The sequence below is a fragment of the Oncorhynchus mykiss genome, chromosome 23 (assembly GCF_057628025.1).
Source record: "Oncorhynchus mykiss isolate SJ-2025 chromosome 23, ASM5762802v1, whole genome shotgun sequence".
In the NCBI taxonomy this organism is placed as follows: Eukaryota; Metazoa; Chordata; class Actinopteri; order Salmoniformes; family Salmonidae; genus Oncorhynchus; species Oncorhynchus mykiss.
Window position 1 is genome coordinate 10,256,095 of NC_143044.1, and position 19,302 is coordinate 10,275,396.

General features: G+C 41.6%; 1 protein-coding gene across 6 annotated transcripts in view; it reads right to left on the bottom strand.

Moving 5' to 3' along the window:
• The window catches only part of hspa12a (heat shock protein family A (Hsp70) member 12A), a 46,675-nt gene extending 28,017 nt beyond the window's left edge, over positions 1-18,658 (bottom strand). For 2 of the 6 annotated variants that reach the window (XM_090216815.1, XM_090216814.1), the window contains exon 1: positions 16,186-16,814. In XM_090216815.1, coding sequence (XP_090072941.1) covers positions 16,186-16,297 — 112 coding nt within the window. In that variant the 5' untranslated portion in view covers positions 16,298-16,814. Of the gene's footprint in view, positions 1-16,185; positions 16,815-18,128 lie in introns of those variants that run through there. The other 4 variants (XM_021580437.3, XM_090216816.1, XM_021580439.3 and 1 more) reach the window with 4 other exon arrangements.
• Between the last annotated feature and the right edge of the window lie 644 nt (positions 18,659-19,302).

Below are 19,302 nucleotides of genomic sequence, written 5' to 3' on the forward strand. Positions count from 1 at the left end.
ACACACTCTATCTCTTAAGCCATGCATGTTTGGATACCGGGTGTGTGCAATTTCTGTACAGACTACTGTGAAAAAAGGCACAACCGTATCCACAAGCTCCGTACAAGGCAGATCAACAGGCGCAACAAACGGACGGGGTGGGGGGTGGCAAACTTGACGACGACTTGTGGGCAGTGGGTTCCGAACAGCAATGACAAAAATGTATACAAAAAATAATAATTTGGGGGGAAATTATACCACCACCTAAAAGGGCACTTTGGAGGGGGGAAGGGAGCCCTATCTGTGCACGTGCCTGAAACGTAACATGTCATATCAATTTGAGTGTCACAGATTTACATTTACTATGTTACGTCTAGTTTTTGAGGCCAGGCTGCGTACCCCCTCAGAACCCAAAATATAAGCCTGTTTAACGTTCTTTGTAGAAAAATTAAATAAGAATTGTAAACAAACACTGGTTAACAAACACCTCAAAACATGGTTAAAACTTAATTTTGATATCATGGATGGTCAGTCCTTGTATCCATAGCTCTGTCTATGAATTTGAGAGTGGATACATTTCTCCAGCCGCGTCCCTCAGCTGTTACCAAAAACACTGGTGGGGAGCCGTTGGTTATTGTTTGTTTGTGTGTTTGTGTCATTTGTTTACCTGGCAGAATAAAAGTCTTCATGAGAAATTGTATAAAAATGTGTATTGAGTTCCATACAAGTGGTTGAAAATATCAATGCGGACCTTTTTTCAGACAATTGAGTGCAAGTGGATTTGGGCATCTGGTTGAGAATGTTATATGTATTTCTTTTCAATTTGATTGAATAATCCATTAAATCATTTACACAAGTCTACCAGAAACTAGAAAGTGGTGTCGAAGTCGATCAATCACTGACAATCACATTGTGGAGATGGCAATATAAACGTAAGTAAATTTACATAACTGGCAACAGCAAATACATTATTCATTTAATAGTGTGGTGCCTTCACACTTACATAACTGTGATGTTATATAACAATATCATGATTTTCTTCAACATCCCCCACTATTGTTAATGTCGGGCTCTGAAAAAAGTGCTTATAATTCATCCGAAATAAGCAAACAATGCTCTTGCTCAACCTATCAACTGCCAACAAAGTTTCCTCAGAATGAGTGCTAAAAAATCAATGTTTCAATGAAGGTAGCTCACTTCAGAGAGATTGGATTGAATAGTGAAGTGGAGAAGCCCTAGGATAGCCTACAATCCTGAATTCTAATAGTCAAAATACAATCAAGTCCCAACAGCACGACATCATTTTCTTCTAATCATCAGAGTGAAACAAATAAACATTGAGCCACCACAAAAAGAGCTGCTAGATGAAGCCATAGATAGAGTATCCTGTTTCCCCTCCCTTTCTACATCCTAGCAGAGTGGTCCTGCTGCCTGGAATGTTCTACACACATTCTGACAGGAAGCAGAGCCATTCCTCCTCCATAAGCGACTGACAGGCCTCCAGCCAGATATGTGTGCTGCCTCTATAAAGTTGAACACTTTTTCAGAGAGGCTCTCGATTTTTGTGCCTGGACCTTTTTTCTCCTCTCGGCAGGAGGAGCTTTTTCTTCCTGTTCTCGTCACATTCCTCTGTTTCCCCAGACAACTCTTTGCATTTTTCAGGCCCTCAGTACAGATCTCAGAATGGGTTTATACAGGAGAACTAGGCCCCAATCTGTAACTGCACAGTAGAGGTTTTTCCGATACCACAAATGAGCAGCAAGAACAGGAATGTAAAACTGGTGTCAAAGTTAATTACAAGTTTAAAGAAATAAAAAAAGGGGTCAGTAGCAAGCTACTACTGCATTTTCCTGTGTGCATATTTGGTATTGTATAGGCAAAGGCAGAGTTAGGATATGTCAGATACATCGACCACACTAGAGCTTTTCTAACCGACCTGAGCCCTGATGGGCCCCGACATTATACATCGGGTTTGGGCCGGGTAGGGCCTGTTTTTTAATCTGTAACTAGGGTACGGGCAGGGCTCGGGTATCGTACAATTGATCAGTAAAAAATGTAAGCTGAGCCATTTGCTTGTGCTCTGCAGCACAGTACAGTCATATCTGACTAAGATCATAACATGGTGTCAGAAGTGCTTCAACCTCATCAAATATAAGACAGGAGAGATTATTTCACCAAAAATAATAATGCTCCTTGTGAGTGATGAAAAAGTAGCAAACAGCTAACTGCTTTCTCATGTCTCTTCATTGAGCAGAGCAGCCCAAGTGGAGCCATTGCTATGGATACTCTCAGACCCTGAGCCGCCATGAGCAGTGCGCATGCAGAGCGAGCAGTGCTTAGGGAGCGAGTGACACACAGAAAGGAGCAGCTAATGGATTTACTAACGGAGGAAGTCATTTCTGATTTCAGGTTTCGGGCAAGGCCTGAACGTCGCTGGCATGGGTAGGACTCAGGCTTAAAATTCATGCCTGTGCCTCTATACCTCACTAACAAGTTGTCATACACTACTCATTTGAATCCTGAAGACACAAATGGTTGGGATAGCTTCAAATAGACCATGAAAAACTGGTTATTTCTACCTCTAGAAGCCTGGGTACATTGACAAGCTCTTCGTCTGTCGAATGACATTGATGATTCTTCTCGTGTGATCATCATAGCCCACTCTCAGTGAGTGCCTGTGTGATGAAGAAAAAAGAAGCCAATCCAATCCAAGCTTTTAACCTCTGGCCATGTGCCACTCCCCTGGGAAATGATGTCAGAGCTTCCTCTTGTCATCTCTGCCCAGATAGCTAGGCTCACACCACCTCTTCAATTCAGCTTCAAGTGTAAGGGGAAGGAAAGAAATGGCCGCACATGAAATGACCTTCACGTAGTCTCTGATTTTCTCATATTTTCATACTATAAGATTGAAGGACCAGTGAATTTCATTGCTGCCCGTACGGGAAGATGAGAGCGAGAAAAAGGCAAAAGATGCATAAACACGACGAGCAAACACATTCCTTGTATTGCTGTTGTTGTTCAGAGATGCATACAATTACCAAAAAAGAGGCTAGTCTTTTATTATGGCTAGCACTAACAGTTAATTAAAAAATAACAGGGTAAGGACTTCTCCATCTTGGATCATCTGCTAATTTATCAAGAAGCGAGTTCACAATCAGTGCATTATCAACGACAGTGTTGAAACCCATCCTTTACTCCCAAAATGTATGAACTATATGCAAGCATATACTGTACTTTACCTTCATTAAAGACAGAAGCAGAGGACTCAATATCGCATAGTGCAAGGCCTGATTAACTTCAACATGCTCCTTCTCATGTCTTGCTTAGGTTAGATTTAACCTGTGTGTCTTGTCCAATAGACCTAATCTACAGATCGTTGTATTTGGAATCTGCCAAACTGGCCAAGCATGTTAATTAAGCTAGAAGAAATAGGTCCTTGGAGCAATAAACCACATTTTTAAAACATTCTTTACGTTTAGCGCAAAAATAAACATAACATTTTTGTTAAATAACTAGCATCTGGCGAGCGAGTGCATGTTAAATGCCGTACCACAGTCCACAGCCCATTCAAAGGATCATTTAAAAATCATAGACAAGTGAGATTCTTGTCTCTTTGCAAGTCTGATTAGATCTAGTTGAAATCCGTTCCAGAGTAGTTCACAAGGTACTGTAGGCCTCATAGGCACACAGACGGATAACTTCAGCCTTAAATGACAACCATGATATTCTACAAAGGACAAGTGCATGTGTATTGTGCATGTAATCAATTCAAGACATTCTGTACTTTTATGTATTATATAGTACAACTGACATGTATAGATAATGTAAACATAAGAGAATGTGAAGATCAACCGTTTCTCCAGAGAGTGGACACTGATTGGGACGGCAGACGCAATTTGTGGCATAATCAACAACGCCTACAAAGGCAAAGTGATGCCCCATTACATTCACTGCCACAAACATTCAGTGCCACAAAAAAAAATCCCTATCAAAAGGCTACATTCATGTGGATGAAGGGAAACTTAGATTGGGCGGCTCTCCTTTTGAGAGAATGTCCTACTTCTTCCCTCATCTGAGGTCCCATTCATGCCATGCGGCAGCACAGCAAGCAGTCAGAGGGAAGCTGAGAGAGAGAGAGAGAGAGAGAGCGAGAGAGAGAGAGAGATAGAGAGTGAGAGAGAGAGAGAGAGAGAGAGAGAGAGGGGCCGCCATCATTCTCCCTCCCTCTTTATCAACTGCATCCAGCTGGCCAAGTGCCCAGACACACAGTGCAGAGAAGCAGCAGCCTGACAACAGCTGTGGCTAAGAGAGTTTCTAGCACCCTTCATAGTCCGCACACACACATGCATGCATATACACACACTCATAGCTAACTGTTTCCAGACCTGCTTTTCAGGTGTCCTGCTACGACTACTAGGCCTGTTTAAAATAAATGTGGTAAAACTGAGATACTCCTCCACAGATGAGTGGAATGTATTGTGTAATAGTTACAGATAATGACTATTGTAGGGAGAACGGTGGACAGTCATTTGGCATGATGCTTCAGAGAATATGTCAACATTACTCAGAATATTTAGTGAAACATGCAACTTGTTAGAAAAAATATATAAAATCACATCATAATTTACACACTAATAAGTACATTTCCATATACAAATGCAATCCCTGTGTGATAAATCCTGCATATTATGAAAAGTTAAAGATTCTCCCTCCATGTCCTTCTACTGTAGCAGGAAGCACTGAGAAAGGTACTGATATAAAACAGCCTTGGACTCAGAAATCAATCTTTAGATCTGCGTCTACTGCAGCTCAAGGTCAAACGGTATCCCAGCAGTGGAGAATCTGCAGATAAGACAGAAATAAACCTCCGCTCCACTGAGTGAAGCGTAAACTGATTACCATAGAACACATCTAGGTTTATCTTGATCAGCATATCCTCACCTGCTATGTTGCTGTAGATACTGTATGCATAGCTCTACCTTTCCCCTACATTATCTGCAGAAAAAATAGTGTAGGCCTATATATGTCAAGTAATATAAACTCTATGGCATGAGAGGAGTGAAAAACTAGCTTATATAACTGGTGAGAAATTGAGGGACTTCCAACCATTGTATTGTATTACATATTTCCAATGGTCAAGGTGCAACGCAGAAACCACATGGTTTCTCTGAGAAAGTACCCATGAATGCCCTCTCAGGGTATCCTCCAAACAGAGCAGAGGAGACGGGGAGGTAGGGACATCTGCTTAACTGTTGCATAGTAAAATAAACATGTCCAGCTAGCGGCTCCCCGCCGGACCTTTTAGAGAAAGAAGTCCTTGTTCTAGATCAGTCTGGAGGTAAATCAGTGTGACACTTTGACAGCAGCACATCAGTTGCCTGAGGAGCCTCAAAGTACACAGCTCAGTGCCTACGCATCTTGTGCTTTTGACTGGCCCACTGAGCAGGGGAGCTTCTGGGAAATGGTGGGAACAGTGGCGCAACAATAAACATACACAGATTTGTCAGTTTGTCAAAGCTCGCTCAATGTCAATGTACATTTTCTGACCTGGCCTCCACAATCACCTGACCCAATCCAATTGAGATGGTTTGGGATGAGTTGGACAGCAGAGTGAAGGAAAAGCAGCCAACAAGTGCTCAGCATATGTAGGAACTCCTTCAAGACTGTTGGAAAAGCATTCCAGGTAACGCTGGTTGAGAGAATGTCAAGACCGTGCAAAGCAGTCATCAAGGCAAATGGTGGCTACTTGGAAGAATCTCAAATATAAAATATATTTTGATTTGTTTAACACTTTTTCGGGCTACTACATGATTCCATATGTGTTATTTCATAGTTTTGATGTCTTCACTATTATTCTACAACGCATAAAATAGTAAAAATGATTAAAAACCCTTGAATGAGTAGGCGTGTCCAAACATTGGAGTGGTACTCTATGTAGGTAGGTAGTCTAAGTTAGACAAACAGCTATCTAAATCTTGTAGTAACCATGGCCAGATAATGTGCCGATGGGGCCCTCGTCCCTCAGAGGGCCCGCAATGATTTGTTGAGTCACTCAGGTATCATACGAATGCACATAAGACATGGCAAAATGTGTAGTAGAATTGTAGGAAATTAGCTTTAAAACTGCAAAAAGAGGGGGCCTCCCGAGTGGTGCAGTGGTCTAAGGCACTGCATCGAGTCACAACAGACCCTCCCCTAACCCGGACGACACTGGGCCAATTGTGCACCACCATATGGGACTCCCGGTTACGGCCGGTTGTGACACAGCCAAGGTCCTCCGAAACATGTCCCGCCAAACTGCTATTCTTAAAACCCGCCCGCTTAACCCGGAAGCCAGCTGCACCAATGTGTCGGAGGAAACACTGTTCAACTGACGACCAAAGTAAGCCTGTAAGCCTGTATGGTGGTGCACAATTGGCCCAGTGTTGTCCTGGTTAGGGGAGGGTTTGGCTGTGGGCGGGCTTTACTTGGCTCATTGCGCTCAAGCGTGGGCCGGGTGCCCACAGGCTTACTTTGGTCGTCAGTTGAACAGTGTTTCCTCCGACACATTGGTGCAGCTGGCTTCCGGGTTAAGCGGGCGGGTTTTAAGAATAGCAGTTTGGCGGGACATGTTTCGGAGGACCTTGGCTGTGTCACAACCGGCCGTAACCGGGAGTCCCATATGGTGGTGCACAATTGGCCCAGTGTCGTCCGGGTTAGGGGAGGGTTTGGCTGTGGGCGGGCTTTACTTGGCTCATTGCGCTCAAGCGTGGGCCGGGTGCCCACAGGCTTACTTTGGTCGTCAGTTGAACAGTGTTTCCTCCGACACATTGGTGCAGCTGGCTTCCGGGTTAAGCGGGCGGGTTTTAAGAATAGCAGTTTGGCGGGACATGTTTCGGAGGACCGTCGCCTCTCCCGAGTCCGTTGGGGAGTTGCAGTGATGAGACAAGACAGTAATTGGATCGCAATTGTCACGTTCCTTTGTTTTGTCTTTGTTTTAGTATGGTCAGGGCCTGAGTTGGGGTGGGCAGTCTATGTTTGTTTTTCTATGTTGTATTTTGCATTTGGCCTGGTATGGTTCTCAATCAGAGGCAGGTGTCGTTAGTTGTCTCTGATTGAGAATCATACTTAGGTAGCCTTTTCCCACCAGTGTTTGGTGGGTGATTGTTTTCTGTGTCTGTGTGTTCCACACGGAAACTGTTTCGGTTTTCGTTTCTGTCTTTCTATTTGTTATTTTGTATTTTCGTGTTCAGTGATTTTGTTCATTAAAACATGACGAACACATACCACGCTTCATATTGGTCCGATCTCTCATACTCCTCGTCAGAGGAGGACGGATTTCGTTACAGCAATTGGATATCACGAAATTGGGGGGGGGGGGAAACAACAATAATAACAACAAAAACATTATCTTCACCCCATGGCAAAATGTGTAGAAATGTTCTCTCCACCAACAAGAGGGGTGTCAACAGTTTGGGGTTGCATGGGTTGTGAGGTGGGGGGTGTTACTATGCTGACTAATTATAATATCTATCCGGACCCTTGCCACCTAGGAAATTGGTGTGAGCGGACATTATCAAAAAGCATTTGAGTACCCCTGCCCTATAGCCTCCCTTGGTTCTCTTTTTAGTCCATTATTCCAATTTCCAATTCATGTAGCACTTCAAAATTACATGTAAGCCAAGCTTCAACAGCACACATTGGATATATAACCTAGATCAAACATGAGAATAATGTAAAAGTCCTTAGTCTGTGGCCTTACTACTAAAACAAGAATATGGAACAATGGTAAGAGGAATTTGAAAGAAAGGAGTGAGCCTGGTTTCCTACAAGGGCACAGCGTTTAGGTCATACTGAGGAAATTGATAAAACCTCTCCAAAGAACAATGGCCTTACTTCCTTCCTCTCTCTATGTTGGAAACCCGGATAACAACAAAGCCACCACGAAATAATAAGACAATGTCTGATAATAAGACAATTACATTTGATACACAACAGATAAAAATAGCTGCCCATTGTTTACGTATTGCAGACACGTTAACACTGCACGTTCAAAAGCATATCCTCTAACAGCAACATCTGCTCGGCAATGACCCTTGTTATCAGTGCTTTCGTGCTATCATCCATTTCAGTGTTAAACTAAACACATGGGTTACACATAGCGATGGTGCTTTGGGTTTAGTTATCTGACAATCTGCCAAGTTGTTTATTGGGTCTTTCCACGAAAAGAGTGCCTTTTGCATCCCTTTGATATATAAGTATTAACAAATGAAGAACCCTTTAATGTAGACCACATCAACAATTCAATACATCTGATTTTTTTAAATGTGAAAACAAATTTCCTAAGTGCCACAATTCTGCATTTTGACATGTCCCTCTGTAAACCCTTCTAGGAAGATTTTAACCCATTTAACCCCAACCTAGTTATTTTGTTGCTTTGACAAAGTCATTTCTGAAGATAATGATTTATTTAATGTGATTAGTGAATCCTTTACAGTTGAAGTCGGAGGTTTACATACACTTCTTTACTACTTCCGGCGCCGACAGAGATGTCCGCCTCGCTTCACGTTCCTAGGAAACTATGCAGTATTTTGTTTTTTTTTGTGTTATTTCTTACGCTACCGCCCCAATAGGTCCACAGACGACACAATTGCAACCACACTGCCCTAACCCATAAGGTAGTTGTTGTGGAATTGTTAGGTTAGATTACGCGTTGGTTATTACTGCATTGTCGGAACTAGAAGCACAAGCATTTCGTTACACTCGCATTAACATCTGCTAACCATGTGTATGTGACAAATAACATTTGATTTGACCTTAGCCAAATACATTTAAACTCAGTTTTTCACAATTCCTGACATTTAATCCTAGTAAAAAATCCCTGTCTTAGGTCAGTTAGGATCACCACTTTATTTTAAGAATGTGAAATGTCAGAATAATAGTAGAGAGAATGATTTATTTCAGCATTTCTTTCTTTCATCACATTCCCAGTGGGTCAGAAGGTTACATACACTCAATTAGAATTTGGTAGCATTGCCTTTAAATGGTTTAACTTGGGTCAAACGTTTCAGGTAGCCTTCCACAAGCTTCCCACAATAAGTTGGGTGAATTTTGGCCCATTCCTCCTGACAGAGCTGGTGTAACTGAGTCAGGTTTGTAGACCTCCTTGCTCGCACAAGCTTTTTCATTTCTGCCCACACATTTTCTATGAGATTAAGGTCAGGGCTTTGTGATGGCCACTCCAATACCTTGACTTTGTTGTCCCTAGGCCATTTTGCCACAACTTTGGAAGTATGCTTGGGGTCATTGTCCATTTGGAAGACCCATTTGCGACCAAGCTTTAACTTCCTGACTGATGTCTTGAGATGTTGCCTCAATATATCCACATAATTATCCCTCCTCATGATGCCATCTATTTTGTGAAGTGCACCAGTCCCTCCTGCAGCAAAGCACCCCCACAACAGGATACTGCCGCCCCCGTGCTTCACGGTTGGGATGGTGTTCTTCGGCTTGCAAGCCTCCCCCTTTTTCCTCCAAACATAACGATGGTCATTATGGCCAAACAGTTCTATTTTGGTTTCATCAGACCAGAGGACATTTCTCCAAAAAGAACGATCTTTGTCCCCATGTGCAGTTGAGAACCGTAGTCTGGCTTTTTATGGCGGTTTTGGAGCAGTGGCTGCTTCCTTGCTGAGCGGCCTTTCAGGTTATGTCGATATAGGACTAGTTTTGCTGTGGATATAGATACTTTGATACCTGTTTCCTCCAGCATCTTCACAAGGTCCTTTGCTGTTGTTCTGGGATTGATTTGCACTTTTCGCACCAAAGTACGTTCATCTCTAGGAGACAGAACGACAGAACAGCTGCGTGGTCCCATGGTGTTTATACTTGTGTACGATTGTTTGTACAGATGAACGTGGTACCTTCAGGCGTTTGGAAATTTCTCCCAAGGACGAACCAGACTTGTGGAGGCCTACAATTTTTTTCTGAGGTCTTGGCTGATTTCTTTTGATTTTGCCATGATGTCAAGCAAAGAGGCACTGAGTTTGAAGGTAGGCCTTGAAATACATCCACATTACACCTCCAATTGACTCAAATGATGTCAATTAGCCTAACAGAAGCTTCTAAAGCCATGACATAATTTTCTAGAATTTTCCAAACTGTTTAAAGGCACAGTCAACTAAGTGTATGTAAACTTCTGACCCACTGGAATTGTGATACAGTGAAATAATCTGTCTATAAACAATTGTTGGAAAAATTACTTGTGTCATGCACAAAGTAGATGTCCTAACTCACTTGCCAAAACTATAGTTTGTTAACAATAAATTTGTGTAGTGGTTGAAAAACGAGTTTTAATGACGCCAACCTAAGCGTATGTAAATTTCCGACTTCAACTGTACATCTGTCCCTCATTTTAAGGTCAAACTATTAAGTGAACTGAACTCTTATTTCAAAAGAAACATAGTAAAATCATAGTATTAAAGCAGGTGAGCTGGTTCTACTATTTTTTGCCATTTTCTAGTGTTTTGTGGTGAAAAACTGAACGGGTCGAGCATAACAGGTCAACCCGTAAATAGACAAGCTAGATTTTTTGGGGGGTGGGGTGTAGCTTGCATTCAATTACCATTCCCTGTTGAACACAACAAGCATCCATTCCCCCTATCACAAGATGATTTATGGCTGACTACGATGAAATCATCAACCCTGTTATTTTATTTAGCACTTAATAGGCACTTTCCATAGTATTTTTTAAATTTAACTGGGAATGGGAAATCATGTTTTTCATTAAGCTAAACATGTGCTCTTTATCACAATGTTAAAATTAGGTGAAATCCAATACATATATATTTTTTTTACCAACTTATGCTTCTCAAAAAGCACCGAATTGGTGGAACGACCCTATTAAAGTAAACCCATCAAGTCTAAACTAGTCATCAACCAGCACAACATATATTCAACTTTTGTGAGTTTTTAAGTTGTCCTGAATTGTTGCTGTTTTTTGTGTTTGAACTGAGGTAGTTAAGAGCAACAGAATCATTCAGTAAAGGTTCTTACGTAAATCTGTCAAAGGGAACACAGTTCCCAAACACTTTGAAAGGTGGATGTACAGTAGACGTTGCAATGGGATGTAAACATTGCTGTGGTATGAGGAAGAGCTTGTATCTGACAGCATCAGGATGGGAGTGAGAGACGTGAAGAAACAGTAACCCATTCCGTGTTTACATTCTTGGAATTCCACTGAAACGCATGCAACCAATTAGGCTACATTGGACATCAAACAGGCTTGTGCTTCAGTAGCCTTTGGTTTCTAACATTGAACTAGTGAGAGTACAAAGAGTACCGTGGTGAGAGTACAGAGAGTACAGCTTTCTGTGGAGTACACTGTGTTTGATGGAGGAGAGAGAGACACATACAGACGGAGATTACAGTATTTTCATGAAGGGCCTCTTGGGTAATCGAAAAAAGATGTCAGAGTGCTGATGTCTAACAGCTGTTTAGGTCTTATTTTCACATCTACAATCCAATGGCATGTGAAAAGCGCCTCCCTCCCCCTGCACCGCCTACTCCAAAACAGAATGGGTGCCTCCTCTGGAGGGTAAACAAAGCCAATATCTTAGTCATGACATAATGCCGAGCATTGGACTTCTTGTCCCTTCCGAGTTTATTTGCCTTCCAATTGTAATTATTTTCAACCTCCATCAAATGTAGCAACCATGTTATTACTGTAGTATTAACAGCATTATTGGTATAAAACCAACTAATGTGAACTGTTACCCACACGGAATACCTATAACAAAAATGTGACCCTGTAATGTGATTAATGTCACCCATTACCACCTAGTCACAACATGAAAGATATATTTGATTGAGAGAACACACCTGTGTTGTGGTGGGCCCTCTGGTGTGTGTCTCGTCTTGGAGTAGCGACTGGATCTGTTTGACCTTAGGGCCTCTGTGGAGCTGAAAGACAACTTCCTGTCTGGCCCTGGCCCATCAGATTCAGTCCCCCTCCTACTCTTGTCTCAGGGACTCTAAGTCATTGGGTTGACCTCAAACAGAGACGTTAATGCCTGAGGTCTTAAACCACCTCTGACTGCATCCTAACCCCCAAAGCCCCCATGCACTTCACAAATGGATGCCAACAATGGCTTCAAGTGAAAAGGGCAATTGTATACTAGAGCTCAAAGGTCTCGTACAGAGGCTGTACATGTTTAAAATCATAATAGCTTTATCACTGCTGTAGCATGCAGCTGCACTTGAGTTGTAAAACGACATGTGTTGTGCTGTATGAATGCCTAGCTTACTTCTGCAAGAAGACAATAATGTGTTGGTTGCTATGGGAACTTAAAATGTTGTGTGTCACTAAATCAAATCAAATGTTATTTGTCACATGCTTCGTAAACAATAGGTGTAGACTAACAGTGAAATGCTTACTTATGGGTCCTTTTCCAACAATGCAGAGTTAAAGATACAAATAAAATTGAACTAGTGACATGAGGTATAAATGCACAGTGAATATCGAATAAAAATATTGAGTCAAAATGACATGGCTATATACAGGGAGTACCAGTACCGAGTCGATGTGCAGGGGTATGAGGTAATAACATGGTTATATACAGGGAGTACCAGTACCGAGTCGATGTGCAGGGGTATGAGGTAATAACATGGTTATATACAGGGAGTACCAGTACCGAGTCGATGTGCAGGGGTATGAGGTAATAACATGGTTATATACAGGGAGTACCAGTACCGAGTCGATGTGCAGGGGTATGAGGTAATAACATGGTTATATACAGGGAGTACCAGTACCGAGTCGATGTGCAGGGGTATGAGGTCATTGGATATGATGGCTGAGACATTATGTACAAAAAAAGTTAAGATCAGTATAAAAAAAAAACACAAGACAGCTACTATCCATTGCAGCGCCATCTTTCGTTTACAGAATTTGTGAGTGCAATGACGACAGCACACCTGTGGATCAATTTGTTTTTGACTGCTCATGATGTGCTGAGCCACATTGAGGTATTATATTGTATACAGTGCCTTGCGAAAGTATTCGGCCCCCTTGAACTTTGCGACCTTTTGCCAGATTTCAGGCTTCAAACATAAAGATATAAAACTGTATTTTTTTGTGAAGAATCAACAACAAGTGGGACACAATCATGAAGTGGAACGACATTTATTGGATATTTCAAACTTTTTTAACAAATCAAAAACTGAAAAAGTGGGCGTGCAAAATTATTCAGCCCCTTTACTTTCAGTGCAGCAAACTCTCTCCAGAAGTTCAGTGAGGATCTCTGAATGATCCAATGTTGACCTAAATGACTAATGATGATAAATACAATCCACCTGTGTGTAATCAAGTCTCCGTATAAATACACCTGCACTGTGATAGTCTCAGAGGTCCGTTAAAAGCGCAGAGAGCATCATGAAGAACAAGGAACACACCAGGCAGGTCCGAGATACTGTTGTGAAGAAGTTTAAAGCCGGATTTGGATACAAAAAGATTTCCCAAGCTTTAAACATCCCAAGGAGCACTGTGCAAGCGATAATATTGAAATGGAAGGAGTATCAGACCACTGCAAATCTACCAAGACCTGGCCGTCCCTCTAAACTTTCAGCTCATACAAGGAGAAGACTGATCAGAGATGCAGCCAAGAGGCCCATGATCACTCTGGATGAACTGCAGAGATCTACAGCTGAGGTGGGAGACTCTGTCCATAGGACAACAATCAGTCGTATATTGCACAAATCTGGCCTTTATGGAAGAGTGGCAAGAAGAAAGCCATTTCTTAAAGATATCCATAAAAAGTGTTGTTTAAAGTTTGCCACAAGCCACCTGGGAGACACACCAAACATGTGGAAGAAGGTGCTCTGGTCAGATGAAACCAAAATTGAACTTTTTGGCAACAATGCAAAACGTTATGTTTGGCGTAAAAGCAACACAGCTGAACACACCATCCCCACTGTCAAACATGGTGGTGGCAGCATCATGGTTTGGGCCTGCTTTTCTTCAGCAGGGACAGGGAAGATGGTTAAAATTGATAGGAAGATGGATGGAGCCAAATACAGGACCATTCTGGAAGAAAACCTGATGGAGTCTGCAAAAGACCTGAGACTGGGACGGAGATTTGTCTTCCAACAAGACAATGATCCAAAACATAAAGCAAAATCTACAATGGAATGGTTCAAAAATAAACATATCCAGGTGTTAGAATGGCCAAGTCAAAGTCCAGACCTGAATCCAATCGAGAATCTGTGGAAAGAACTGAAAACTGCTGTTCACAAATGCTCTCCATCCAACCTCACTGAGCTCGAGCTGTTTTGCAAGGAGGAATGGGAAAACATTTCAGTCTCTCGATGTGCAAAACTGATAGAGACATACCCCAAGCGACTTACAGCTGTAATCGCAGCAAAAGGTGGCGCTACAAAGTATTAACTTAAGGGGGCTGAATAATTTTGCACGCCCAATTTTTCAGTTTTTGATATGTTAAAAAAGTTTGAAATATCCAATAAATGTCATTCCACTTCATGATTGTGTCCCACTTGTTGTTGATTCTTCACAAAAAAAATACAGTTTTATATCTTTATGTTTGAAGCCTGAAATGTGGCAAAAGGTCGCAAAGTTCAAGGGGGCCGAATACTTTCGCAAGGCACTGTAGTCCTTTTTGATGCTTGTTGCTGTTCACCTATTAGTCACCCAGCTGATTTATGACCTGAATGACCGTGTAGTGATTCATACAATGCTATCTTATGGTAAAAGGTCTCAATGCATTTCTCAATAAACTCAATGCATTTCAATGTCTTCTCCGAAATGTCGTCTGTCCTGACCTCATCACATTTACACTCTTTTGTTAATTGATACTCAAGATTGGTTCCTTGAATGCATGGAATGTGCAACGCTGACCCTAGTCTTTAAAAATACTCTCCAACAGTTCTCTCCTCTCAGTGAAATTGATGAGGAGGCATCACACATTGGTTGGCCGGAGCCACATGTGTGGGAGTGTCCGTAAGTACTTGGATATTCTGTAGAACAGCTGGACAGAGCACACAGAAAATAGCCCAGTGATGAGGTCCACTTTGTGCAGCTCAGCAGACCAGAGGAAAACTGGGCTTTACGACTGGGCTAAAAGTTGGCGATCACAGTGAAGCTGATTGAATTCCTAGATCATAGTACAAGTCGATCTGGAGAATCCACCCACAGAAAAACACTGGGGCTGACTGAAACGCTTTCAGATGTTGAGAGCATTGATTAGTCACGAATGTATGACTGACTGTTTCATGAACTAGTTGGTTATAGATGACTTTTGTATTTGTCACCTTTTAGGTTAACGCCTCGTTGCATCAAGCTGTCACCAATGCTATCTACAAAGGCAACACAAGATGAATCTGTGCATTTTGGAATCTGTGATCACATTAATATCACAATCCAACCAAATAAATGTCTGAGTATGACTCCCCCACCCCTCTCTGAGCTCTCCCTTTCTCTCTCCACCTTAAATGTGTAGAACATGTGTGGCTATCCCTAAGGGAACACAAAGCTTTCTGTTAGTGTGGTCACTGGGCGTTCTCACTTGGCTAAAGCCAGTCCAAAATAGTTTGGGATTTTGCTCTTTAAAATAAATTACTTGAGCAAAAGCGTACAACAGAAAATGTGCTTAGCAAGTTATGATAGTGACATCGGCAATTAGAAGTACTGATAATTTGAAACAGATCATTGCAGTTTTGGTTGCGTCTACAAGCAGTATCAGAGGGTTTAGATGCTATTTGTCATCTTTGGGATTTGTATCAGCACACTAATAGGTACTTGAGAACTTGTAGCTCAGGTAATCAGCTGAGTGCAATATTAATTTATGTCCATTTGTCACATTCACACATTTTACTGCACACAATTACAGTGCCTAATATTAGCCAAACACTGCATATCAATAATCTGAAAAGGTTCAACATTACTATACGAACATGTGCTGCTCCACTGACTGTGACCACACCCTGAATAGTATGGGGACTCCATTGTCCTGTTCTGCTTGCCTGACGACTCAAACTGAATTCCTCCGCTGCTCTATATTTGCTACATACCTCAGTCTGAGACTGTCATCGTTGAAGTCATTTGTGGTGACATCAGACTGAGGGGTCTTGTACCAAACAAAGTCATCAGTGATGGGATAATCTCGAACTAATCAGAGTATCAAAGCCAATGAAATGTTTCAAAAAATGCTGATTTACCTACGTATGTTCTGGCTCTGGCCAAACCAATCGATTTCTGGGACCAATCAGAATAGTTAGAATGTGTTTGCATTCTAGAAATCGCCGAGGAGATTCTCAGATCCAGAATCATTGCGGAGTACTAATTAATGTCGGTGGGCGTGGCGTAGAATTTGGCCGCAGCAAGGAGTTTGGGTAACCAGGCAATCGTTCTGCTGCAAAGCTCAAGTGTACATATTGATCGATTCCACAGTGACTGTGCTGGCAACCTCTATATCAGTGAGGCTGAGGTAGCTGTCCGCACTTCCCATTCCAAAATATGATTGGTTGGTGCTGTGCAGACTGAGCGGCAGTCTCTCTTCAGATAAAGTTTCAAGTTGTATTAGTTGTATGCACGGGAGACACATGGTATACAACATCAAGAAAATCCTTACTTGCAGGTTCCTTTTCGACAATGCAACAACAAAATGAAATAATAAAAGATACGAATACAAACATAAAGTAAACGGCTCATTAGAATATAATACTTTAAAAAAATATCATTAGTATAATACAGATAGGCACAATTTATAGTCAAATATTTACATGTGTTTTGGGGTTAGGAGGGACAGATCTGGCAATGTCCCACTGCGTCTGCCTCATCCCTATGTGCAGCTGAGCTCACTGAAGTGCAGTTAGTGCACAACCCCACCCACCATTTCACAATGTCAGGAGTGCCTGGCAGGAGAGATTAGGATAGGCAGCACTGCCCAAATAGTGTAGTGCTTGTAAAATGCATAGTCTGTTTAAAACTTTTGAAGCACCCTGTCACAACCAAGTAAATGATTCCCAATCAAATACTTGCATGCTTGTTGATATGTTGTCTGGATCAACAATGAACACCACAACATAATACATAGTAAATTCATAAAACAGTGGAAAAAAAACATATATAAAAAAAACATATATATCATCAATGATACTATTTAGACCTTTATAGAATTTTGGGAAATCATCAAAAAAGGGAAAGGGTCTGAATACTTTACGAATGCACTGTAGGGCCTACTGTACTGTGCACGATTAATCTACACCCCCATATTACATCATAGGAGAGGTGTCACGTGATTTACTGTCCTGCTGTGGAGCAGATATGACACCTCTGTGAAGCTTGTGGGTGATGGAAATAAAAGTCAATATTCCTATTCCTAAATAACATGTTGGGACATGAAAACCTAGAAGAAAACGTCAAATAAGTAAAACATCATGAAAATAAGAGCACTGGTTGAGATTGTAATAATATAATTTGTCCCATAATAGAGGAATCGCTGCTTTTAATCAATTCAGATTATATAGCGATTCCTATTTACAATCCGACGTTTTAACGACATTGCTGCGATACCTAGGATGATAGTAGGGCAAGCATACTTTTGCTGCATTGAGTCAAACCTCCCGTGGGACTGACCATGTGACCATACTCTGCACGGTTATGGAGGACCAAACCCTACTGCGTGAGCATACCTTTTCTGCCCAAGGAAAAGGGGCGTCTAAACGCGACTGGTGGCGATTTTCTGGGGCTGTAGTGGAAATATTCTTCAGAGTAAAATAATGATTCTAATAATGAAATGTGTTTCTGTCCAGGTGGATTATCATATTATCTCCATGTTGCGGCAGAGCTATTTTGAATCTGTATGGCCACGACTGTAGCCTATTTGCGTTACAATAATAGCTTCATTATAAACCTTGTATAGCTAAATATATTTAAAAGGAGCGAATGCCTCTATATATCATCGCCATCACATTACCTGGACGACTATAACCCAAATCAAACGTGAAAACGGAAAAGGAGTCTCCTGGCAAGATCTCAAAGGCTCTAATGCGCACCGCCACGGATATAATGAGCGCACCTACTGTGTAGCTTTGAGACTGAAATAATAGGTAGAGAGAGGGCCCATTGAAGGATAGCCTTAAAAATGAAAGCGTTTTACCTGCTATTATCTTGTCTGTTGCCGATTCTTTCTCAGTCATCATGTCCCGCTGTTTTATCTTTCCTTGAGTCTCCCCTAAACAGTTACACATTCAGTTTGTCCTTGTTTACTTGCCAGTCTGAAGCATTAGATTTAAACTGGAAAATAGGATTTGCTATGGATGGCGCGCTAAAAAGAGCATTTAAATGATGCACAGCGAGGTTGACCCATTCAACTGAAAGCTTGTAGTCGAGTTTGGCCGATCTACACCTCCAAAGCAAAGAAGTCTGGTAGTACCTCAGGCTGCTACTTTCCGATTGTTAGGTAGCCCTCTGTCCCGCCCCTCCCGTCAGCTCGCACGGCTGTTCTGGCAAGGAATGTCTCCAAATCCAGACCTAAAAGTCTACAGTAAGGGCTTCTAGGATGCAGCACTAGGTTTAAATCATCAGGGTCTTAGCTTTCCTGCACTGGCACATTTTCATTAGTCATCTCCTATGCAAATACGAACACCCCCCCCCCCCCCCCCCACCACCACACACAAAAAAATCTGTACACTAGTTTTCAGGTTACCTGTCATGTTTTGCTTTTTGACTATTAGGCCTACATCAATACACTTGTACTGCAGTATTGCATAACAATTTTAGGCACGGTAAAATGCACTATGCTTCTGGGTTTGTTGTACATTCATGATGACACTTGATGATGAACACTGAGTTCAATACATGATTAGACAGTCAAGGCTGGGCTCTTTAGCAATCAGGTATATGTTAAAAAAACAAAACATTGTAGCGTTTTTTTTTTTTGCTTTATGAGCCACATTACAATTCCCGTCAAGTGGGTTAACCCTATTGGTGCAAAGCATAGGGTGTTCACCTTTCATGCCAGTGAGCCTGCGGGAAGTAGGGGTGCTGAAAATAATACAAATACATGTATTAATACAAATATATTATTTTTTGAAGAACGTTTCACAAAATTAGTGCACTCGGCCTTTAATAGTCTTGTATTAGAGGACTGATATAGCCCACAGAGAAACCAAACTAAACATACTCAATTTACTAAATATAGTAAACAACATGTATTCAATGTCTTAGCAGATTAAAATAAACCCAATATAACTTTGCTATCACACAATGAAAACATTATGCCAAGTGCCACAATATTAACAGCCTCAAAATCATCAGCATGCTAATGAAGA